The sequence below is a fragment of the Buceros rhinoceros genome, unplaced genomic scaffold (assembly GCF_000710305.1).
Source record: "Buceros rhinoceros silvestris isolate BGI_N320 unplaced genomic scaffold, ASM71030v1 scaffold33746, whole genome shotgun sequence".
In the NCBI taxonomy this organism is placed as follows: domain Eukaryota; kingdom Metazoa; phylum Chordata; class Aves; order Bucerotiformes; family Bucerotidae; genus Buceros; species Buceros rhinoceros.
The window spans coordinates 24,339-34,222 of record NW_010417476.1 but is presented as its reverse complement, the minus strand read 5'-3'; the positions used below and the strand labels follow the sequence as shown (position 1 = coordinate 34,222).

Here is a 9,884-nt window from a genome sequence, read left to right as displayed (position 1 = left end):
TGTTGGCACTGAGGAGAGCGCGCTGGCCGTGGCTCTCGATAAGTCTGCCAGGGGTCCCTTCTCCCCCTGCGCAGGAGGAGGGTGCTCCTCTCCCGGGCTCTGCCACCTCCCACGGTCAGCTGCGTTGGCTGACCTTCCCAACGCTCCTGAACTCTTCCTGACGTACATCACTGATGCTAAGGCTGCTTCCCTGCTCTACCCCTCCTCACTTGTTCCCTTTTCTCTCTTTGAAAGTTTAGAGGATTGCTTTAAATAATTTAAACTCATTACTCCCACAGCAGCCAGGGGAAACGGGGAGTAAAGAGGGCGGACTCTTGGCAAACAGAGCAGATTATCTCGTCTCTTCTCAACAAACAATCTGGTAGGTAAGACTCACCTGCCTCCGTTCCTCTTGTAGTTGTCTGGCACGTAATGAGGCTGTAACAGCAATAAAGATTATGGTTAGTACCAGATAAATTCCAAGCTGGTCTATCCAATACTCCGGAGGTAGCAGAGAGCTCTGGAAACGCCAGTGGAGGGCTGGCGCATGGCGCACGTCAGGCGAGTTCAAAGGGGATGGCGTATGTTGGTGCATAATGGTGTAGGGAGGGTAAATCAGTGACAGACTTATGACCTGAGTTTTTTATCGTCTATAAAAATTTCAAGCCATAGACCACTACGATAAAACCCGTCTTTGCTCGCGGCACAGCAGAAGCTTGGAGCCGTCTCCAAACTCCACAGAAATCTGCTCCAGGAAGAGCAGCGCCTGCTGGCAAGGGTTTGCAGCTCCAGCCCCGCTGTGCTCAGGGACTGAGCGCTGCTGCGTGGGAGCAGCTGCACAGTGAGGAGCTGCCGCTTCACGGAGCAGGGGAGAACGAGATGCTGACTGAGCAGCTTCTCGGGAGGAGGAAGGGAAGGGAACTGAGCGTCTGATTCTGCTGCCGACCTGTCTGCCGGGTTTTTGAGTGATAGGTACGTACCAAGTAAGCGGTACGTCACTCGATAGAGCAGGGAAATCCTGCTCTCCTGGACCGGGAATCACTGTTCAGAGCTTCGTCTGTTAAGCAGGTTGACTAAGACACAGAGTAATTACGCCGAAGACACAGAGAGAGCCCGACACAGGCTAACGAGCTCCCGTTGGACTAGACGTTGTGTGGTTCTCTAAAACATAGAAAACCATTTTGCAGCTGCAGAATTGTGACCAAAAAGCGAGTTCTAAGATTTCCTTCGCTCAGGAGTGGCTTAAATGAAATTATTATCCAGATTTCAGTCAGAAACCACAATTTCTAAACTTACACGTCACCATTTGTTCAACACCTGTTTGCTGTGGAACTGCACATGCTCTCCACAGTCAGTTCTTTCCGAGCTTTCTTTCTAGCCAACTTTTTGCCCAGGCCCTGCATGCTTACGCGCTGCCTTCCTTCAGTTCACCAAGCTCTGCTCACAAACAGGGAGCCAGGGGCTTTCCAAAAACCTGCCTGGTCTCCTAGTACAAGTGCGGAAGCTGCGAGAAGAAACACCTACTGAGAAGTCTCTCTTGGGCGTGAGTTTCTTGGGGAAGTGGTCGAAGGCGTAGGGCTTGGTGCAGACGGGGTAACGGTTCCGGTGGATCTTGTAGAAGAGGTGAGCCGATTTGTCGAGGCGGTAATCACAGATATATACATCCTGCTCCTTGACGCCTTTTGGCCTCCCTGCAGTTCAAAACAAAGCACACAGGGAACGTGTGACTCAGCCTCGAGAGGAGGCCCACGGTGCACGAGCACAGGCGCAAGCCACGCATGGTGTCAGAGGAGCAGGAGCCTTCAGCGCGGCTCAGCGGGATGGCAGCGCTGCCACTTGTGTCTCCCGGTTCAAGATCATCATGGTGGGCGCATCGCTAGCTCAGTTTAAGAGGAAAACCTGGATACTCTAATCAAATACTACCCGCACTTGTACAAAGACTGGTATCAACTGCCATCGCCCTCTCCTCGCTGCCGCCCACAGCCCCGCCCTGCTGCGGCCTCTCGGGTACCGCCTCTCTCAGAACAGCAGTCCCCGTCCCAGAGCTCCGGCAACAGCGCTCCCCCGCTCTGACACCCTGCCGAGGCGGCCCGTCCACAGCACCTTCCCACCTCCTCAGAGAGGTGCGTCACAGTTGCTTCTCACCCGTTCGGTCTCCTTACCTTTGCAGTAGGTGTAGAGGTCAAGAACACAGCACGTTCCCACCACAGCCTCTAAGGGGATAATTTCATACAACGGCACCCGGAAGAGCTCGTTGTGATAGAACTTCCGAGAAGGGGAATGATGTGTTTCATGTGGACGGAAATAGTGATGACCAAATGCAAACCGCTCCTCTCTGAAGGCATGAAGGTGAGAGGAAGAGAGAAACAGAAGGAAAAAAAAGACTATTTCTATAAGCCCATGACAGAACTTTACTTAATGCCCTCCACTTAATTTTGAATTCTCTATCTCCCGACTGCGATGGAAAGCGGAGCCCCCTGAGTGTTACCCACTCTACTCTACCCACTTTGGTAAGTGGGAACACTCCCAGTGCGGCTCTTATGAACCCAGCAGACCCGCTCCGCTGTTCGCTCTGGGGCATACGCGTTTCACCACGTTTCAGTGGCTCAGCGGGTTGGCGATCGTCAGCTGAGCCGCTTCAGCCGTCAGCCTGTATTCTCCAACCGTGAGGAATGGGCTTCAACTTGTATGTCCCACCTCTTGCTTAAACCTCCAACCTTACAGGTTTTTACTGTGCAGTTGTGGAGCACAAGCAGAGGCAAGCGGGAAATCATCAGGCCTTTGTAACTGAACCGTGTTCAGTCCTGCATTTTTAAGCTACGAGAAGAATTCCACGGAATTACTGTGTTTTGACAGGCAGAATTCAAAAGATGCCTTGAACATACTTCTCATTTTTCCAGAGTTTTTCAATGCGGAAAATATCGAGTTTCTCCCTGTTGATGTGGGACAGCAGCCGATACGACTGCCGGACAGGGTGTCCATCCGGAGTCCTTCGGCTGTCTCTCATCAGGTAAACACAATCACCTGGCAACAGGCACAAAACACACACTTGTAAAGAACTTGTCACAGTCCGAGGAGTAAACGGTTTCATTAAAACTAACATGACAGAACTACCTCACACTGAACGGTGAAGAGTGATGCCAAACCCACGCAGAACCCACCAAGGAAGGCAAGGTCACCACTGTCGTTTTCACGAAAGCCCCAGAGCGGGAACCAAACACGGGTGTACGCCCAAAGGGAAAATCCTGCCCAGGAGTCGAGATCAACTACCACACGCTGCTGGACAGCTAACAAAGTAAGTTTTGAATGGGAAAATGCGCAAAACTTAGTGATAGCTGCCATGTTCAAAAAAGACATCTTTAAGAGTTAAGAGAGAAGAGAGTGGAAGAGAAGATCACGATGAAGGGGATGGATCCCTGACCGAGAAGCCCCAAGCCTTGGGTTGCTCCAGCAGAACTCCAGCAAGGTGCCGAGAACTCAGGAAGGGCTCAGCCAGGTGACACTCCCGGCAACTGAAAAAGTCTTCCCCAAGCGCAACCCCGAAATGGGTCCCTAAACACCTACTTATTCCTTTCATCCCACGAGCAAATTAACTCTTTAATGTCTCTGCTCCGATCTGTGTCACCGCAGTGAAGGCACTTCCTCTCGGCCCCCCAGACCTGACTGCCGTGCGTCCTCGTAAACCCCACCTTTCTCTGTGGCAATGACCACCGTTCGATAGGGTGACAACACACCTCCGCACTCAAAAAGCCTTTCTCCGTTAGGGCTTTGGTCGGTTGTGTTCACAGAGAACCCGGAGAGACTCGGAGGAGAACACGTGGGAAACTCAAAGTGTTACTGAAAATATGGCTGGATTTAGCATATAGTATTTAAAAACCAATTCCGTATTTTCTGTTATGTGTCTCCCAACGAACAAAAACCTGGGAGGTCCCAAGTCGTAAAACCTTAGGAAAAACTACCCTGGTAAGAGGACAAGTTGTAGAGCACAGCATGCTGGCGAGACAAGGGGCAGCAGCAGCTGCTTCGCAGGAAAACCAGTGGAGTAAGCAGGGAAACCTGCCCACGGCACCCCCGGCTCCCCTCCCGCTCCGATTCAGGGACTTTCCCAGCTAAAGGCGATAGCTGGACCACTGTGCGTTGACAGGCAGGGATTAACCCTTCCTCCAGGAACCAGTCTAACCCTCGTGGCACCATTCGCACCCTGGACCTCTCTGACTTCCCGCTGCAAAGCGTTTCGCTGTCTAGTTCGGTTTTTGTAAGAACTCTTCCTGTTGTTCAAATAATCTGCTAATTGCAGTGCCTGTTCCCCAGCTCCCACGCTGTGGCACTCCCCTGTGCCACTCTCGATCGCACAGACCTTTACCGACCCCCCTCCGGATCATCCGCGTAGACTCTGTCCACAGCAAAGATCTCTCCTATCGGCCATCCCTGTCATCAGGGACTCGCTCTGAGGTGGGAGGAGAGGAACGGCACACAGCGCGCAAGAGGCAGGCACCCCGCGGGTGACAGAAGGGCACAACTACTCTGTCTCTTTCCTTCGTGACAATTCCTGTCGCTCCGTTTGCCTCTCTGACTCGTGCCGGACGTTTCTCCTGTGTTTCCCCCACACTGCAATGACTCCTGGATGTTCTCCCCCAGGTACAGACCTCTGTCTGTGTATGTGCAGTCACGTTCCTCCCCCGTACGCTGCCGTTACTCAACGAGCAGGTGCAGACTCTGTCACTTCCACAGCTTAGTAAGAGGATGCTGGGGAACTGCTGAGTACAGCGTGGCCCCGGGCTCACCAGCACCGCAGGTTTGCTGTCCCTTGGCTTGTAACTGAATTTAGGATTAAAGTGAAGGACTTGTCATTACATTTTCATAAGCGTAATCTTTTATCAATCTTGTCTAAGTTTAAAGGATGCTCCAAAGGACTCCTCACATGCAGAAATCGCTTTAAGGTTTTTTGCTGTCATCTGTCACTGTATCAGTGGAGGACGATACTCTGCAGCATTACAAAATCCTCCGATTTAAACCAGAGATGACATGGGCCACACGGGCACTGACATCCGCCTACAACCATGCAGCCAGCGATTAGACCTTCTGGTGTACCAGGGCCCCCCTTAATCCAACAGAGGCTGTAGCGCAGGAAAGAGAGACAGAGCTTTGTTGTGGCTCGATGAAGCGCAGAACGGACCGAAGACAGAACGGCCCCGGCTTGTGCATAAGCCAGCAGGGTGCGAGCTCTGCAGGGTTCAGCGCGTACTTGCTGCCGATCAGCCTGTGCACACCCACCGTATCAGCTCGTCTTCCCATCTGAACCAGAGCTGGGACAATAACCTTCACTTTATACACTGAGGATTACTTTTAAGGAACCCACCTCCCTGATTTCTTGAAAAGACTTGTATGGAAAAAAAGGTACGTGCTGAGAGCAGCTGCTGGCCCCAAGCAGAATGGAAATAAACCCACCTATATTCGGCTACTTTCAACCCTTCTTCCCTACCTCTTCAGTGAGAATAAAGCAACTCTAGTACTTGTACCTGACTAAAAAAGGAGCATTCAGAAGGAAATGTACTCAGACACTCTCTTGCCCCACGGATCGGGAAGCCTGATGTCAATTCAAGTTTATCCAGACGTTACTAACTACAGAAATAGCTACCCCTGCCTTGAAAAGGGAGTTTACAGATCTGTGTTTTCACGAAAGAAACGCGCCTGCTGTTGCTGGGACATCAGAGATAGTGACATATGGCAGTTTCTGGTGTGTGGGTTTTCCATGTTCCATTCTGACTTCAACTCACATCTGAGAACTCCTTGTTCCCTCTGCAGAACGTGAAGGACCAAGTGATCGCATCATCTCCTGGCTCTATGTCTTTGGTAATTTTTGCAGAGGAAGCACATCCGTAGCACATCCCTCAACCACCTCAGACTGGCTTGTCAAGAAATTACAGAACAAGTCCTCTGAGCAGAGATGGTGGGACCCTCGCTTACTGACAGGCACATGGTGACGGTAAAGGATGCGCACCTCACGCAGCTGGAGGCTTTTCAGCCTTGATCCTCAAAAACAGGAGTTTCAAGCTTGGAACCGAAAGACAAACTGACTCAACATACAGACACCACTGGCCAGCAGCGCGGGGGGACCAGCGCACGAAGGCAGGCAGTGGTCTCAAAAGCACTTTCACTCTTTATTGCCAGATCAGCCTCTTTCTAACACACAGGAAAAAGGGAACAGTCTGCACCCAGCAGCGCTGAAGGTCACGAAGGGCTCTTTTGCCTAGGAACCACACAACCTTTTCAAAGCCAGAGGGAGTAAAAAGTCGTTTCTTCTACGTCTCCAAACTGCCTCGTGTGCCTGTGCACCTGCGCCACAGCAGTTTGCAGAGGCAGCCGTCGTGCCTCAGGACTTTGGTGGAGAATCTGAGACCAGCAGTAAATCCACAGGTTTCCCCCTTTTCCACTGCAGCTGTGTTTTCCTTTCCAGCACCTCCCGGTCACACACCTCACTTAATCTACACCCTGTAACTGCAGAGGCACGTGGTGCCTAACAGCGGCACTTTGGTCTGCTTCGTCCTCTGCCGATGGCACACGGAGATCAGCCACTGAGGACTAACGTTTCTCTAATTAAAGAGGTATGTGAGCGGAATACGTGTCATGACCAAAGTGACCTTAATGCTATGAATGACTGAGGATGCCAAAAAACCCAAGGAAAAGATAATCCATTTTAGCAGAAAACATTAACAGCAAGAACCGACACAGCCCCGGGCAGCGAGTCCCTCTCCAGCACGGAACCCAGCAAACAACAAGAGACGCGAAAACCAAGCGGCTGAACTCTGGACAGGACAGACAACGGGCGGCAGCGAAGGAAGAGGAAGACCGAATACAAATGCTAGAGTCATGCAGAGGGGATAAAGAACACGCTGCTCTTCGACCTTTCTAATTCCCCCCCTTCCTGAAGACTCCCCCCTCCCCTCGAACACACCCAGCAGCAGCTATCGTGACAACCATAGAGGCTTCTGTCCAGCCTGGTGTGTGTCTGCAGCAGGAAGGGAAAACAACTACAATCAGTGAACGGAATTATGTGGCTGTGCAGCTGCCCCTGAGTCCGGGCTCTGCAGCAATGTCCAGGGAGACAGGCTTTACGGAACAACCCACCAGGAAGTGTGATGTTTTGGTGACCATTCCACACTAAGCTTCTGAGGGCATCAATAGCCTTCTTTGCCTTCACTTCTGAACGTTAACTACCAGAATTTGGCTCCACACCTTCCTCCTCTGGCCAGGAGGAGAGCCCTATCTGTGCTAAAGGTAATTAAGGTTTCTTCATCAACCAGCCTGTGAGAACTCTTACATGTTACACTCCCACAGCAGCAGAGTGCAGCTTTCTGCCTGTACAAAGATAAAAGCATTTCAAACAGGGTGATGCCAGAAATCTCTGCACATCTTATCTGATGGAAATCACAGCAGCCACCAGAGCTGGCACGTACCTTGGCGCAGCAGCAGATCATCCCGTAGTAGGCATATATAATAAACACAGCCAGGCTGGGCGTAATGGGGCCGAGGAATCATGGGAACCTCCTGGGCGAAGAAAGAAAAAAAGGAAGATGTGAGATGCTCACCATAACCCGTCAAAATGGGGCTTTCTGGAAATATGCAGAAGCAAATAGAGAAGAACTGACACTTCATGTGACTAAACCTAAACCAAGGAAGCCACACTATGAAGTGAGAATCCCACACCGGTCCTGCCAAGCTCCACGAACGCAAACGCAGGAGCTGCTTTAGTCTGTAACTGTAGTAACGAAGGGAAGACTTTTTCTTTACCCTGTTGACAGATCGAGGTTCGCACTGCTCACACAAGTAGTGTTCAACATCAGAATTCACACCCATACAGTCACAGTGCTGCCAGACCTAGAAAAACAGGTACAGCCCTGTTAGTTAGACACTCCCGGGACAGATTTTATTTACAAACTGCATTGTCTCAAAAAAATATTAAGGAAAGCAAGAAAACAAGCTTCCCAAAGGAAATTCAAGTTTTTCAATGGACCAGTTCTCCCTGTGTCAGAAGACCGACAAGGTCCCCATGCAACTGCTTGTGTAAAAGCCCCAAACTGTTGAAATTAATTCTGCTCGCCTAACGAGAGGAGTTGCTGGCGGTTTCAGAAAGGTGCGAGCTCCTCTACACAGAAACACAAGTTGCATTTCCCCAGTGGAAACAGAATCTCTCAGCTCTTTTGGAGAGGAACGGAAGGTCCGAAGAGGTAATTAGTACTACCAGCTACACGGAACCTGCTGGCAAAAGTTCCTCTGGTTATGGAGAACAGAAAAGAGCACCAGGCTCCACCCGGCGCTCCCCCGCCTCACCATGCACTTTTCACACTGGATCATGAGTCCTTCATCTTTGTAAAGGCCACAAATGCAACGGATCACATCCTCATCCTTCTCGTGGCCGTTTTCTTTTTCACAGACTGATGTCTCGCTGCTGTCAGCTTCACTTGCTGTTTCTCCCACAATTTCATCAATCTGGGCAGATGCCTCATGGCGAGCGTTGTAATACGCTTTCCGAAGCCGGCAGACATCACGCCCAGTTGGAGATTTTCTGCCATAATATTTCTGAATAAAAACAAAACAAAGAAACGAAAACTACTTTTTTCCCCAGGTTCCATGCTTTCGGTGGGTTCCTCCTGGCTGTGCACACCCTCCAAGGCGCTTTCTCTAAAGCTGCACCCGCACATGTGGCAAACGCCTGTCCGGCTGCTTCCTGCTCTGAGCAGCAGGTCCATTTCCCTTACGTACGGCAGGGAAGAACAAGGTCCCTCTTCCAGAAGGTACTGCAATTTCCCTAGGTTGGCTATTCAAGCACGATCTTGACCTCTGTCTGACCTACGCAACCAAAACGAGGGGGAAGCTGAGGCACGTTAATTGCTACCGATGTCTGATCACCTGAAACGGATCATCACAAGTTCTCTTTCTCTAGCAGACTTTTCTTCTGCGATTACCATAGGTCAGCAAGAGCACTAAGCGAGGGCGTCTGTGCAACAGTTTTAACTCCAGAGAGACCCTCACCTCTGCGTTCCGGAAGACCTTCAGCATGTCCCCATCAAAAGCCTCCACAGTTTTATAATAGCCAGTCAAGATCTGTTTCTCAATCGTGGCGAGGTCCAGTGGGTCCGAGATCTTCTCATAATAGTCTGCGTTTCTAAAATGGGGACGTAGGCACAGTGTCATCGTCACGAGCGAGTCAAAGCTGTGCAAACCCATTAGAGAAAACTACGGGTGCTCTGCGAGGCAAGCACTTACTTTTTCTTTGGGGGAAGGTTCAGGAGGGGAGCTGCAAGAGCCTGCCGGGAGGAATCTGTCACAGGAACACACAGTTTAGCAACATCTGGTTGAGTAAAACTTAGAAAGAGAAGTAACTCACAATAATCGAGCTAGGTTAGACAAAGGCTTTTCCACCACCTGAGGCACAGGGAACTGAAATCCCTCTGCACTGCTAGAAGGTGGTTGCTGTAATTCACCCTCCAAGTACCGAAATGGAGGACAGTTCCCTTGCAGTTCTGTCAATTGTACCATTCTGTGGAACTACTGGAAAATCAGTTTAAAAGGATAGCAGCATCTGCAGATTCTGGTGGCATAGGAAGGGGCTGAGGACAAAGCAAAGTGATATCTGGTAGCAGGAGAAAGAGGGGGAAAAAAAAACCAAAAAAGAAAAAGGAAGGTTACTTAACATCCTGAAATAAACTGAATTTTTTCCTAGTATTTTCTATTCGGTGAGTTCACTGTTCCAGAGGCTGAGAAAGCCTCCATGGAGCTTTTTCTAGGAGTGTCATCTTCACCTTTGTAGGATATGATGCTGTCACATATTTCCTTGAAGATTTGTGCTAGGCGGGCAGCGCGAGCCACTTCAATATTCTCCTCAGCAGCAGCAAATCGTCCTG

At 50.5% G+C, this 9,884-nt stretch overlaps 1 protein-coding gene across 1 annotated transcript in view; it reads right to left on the bottom strand.

Moving 5' to 3' along the window:
• LOC104495272 (histone-lysine N-methyltransferase ASH1L-like) overlaps positions 1 to 9,884 on the bottom strand; it is a gene marked incomplete at its 5' end in the record, with an annotated part of 33,141 nt that overhangs the window by 1,611 nt on the left and 21,646 nt on the right. The window contains 10 exons of the mRNA XM_010138221.1: positions 377 to 417; positions 1,504 to 1,670; positions 2,142 to 2,314; positions 2,865 to 3,003; positions 7,437 to 7,527; positions 7,771 to 7,857; positions 8,311 to 8,559; positions 9,013 to 9,145; positions 9,247 to 9,301; positions 9,783 to 9,881. Of these exons, the coding sequence (XP_010136523.1) occupies positions 377 to 417; positions 1,504 to 1,670; positions 2,142 to 2,314; positions 2,865 to 3,003; positions 7,437 to 7,527; positions 7,771 to 7,857; positions 8,311 to 8,559; positions 9,013 to 9,145; positions 9,247 to 9,301; positions 9,783 to 9,881 (1,234 nt within the window). The remainder of the gene's footprint in view (positions 1 to 376; positions 418 to 1,503; positions 1,671 to 2,141; positions 2,315 to 2,864; positions 3,004 to 7,436; positions 7,528 to 7,770; positions 7,858 to 8,310; positions 8,560 to 9,012; positions 9,146 to 9,246; positions 9,302 to 9,782; positions 9,882 to 9,884) is intronic.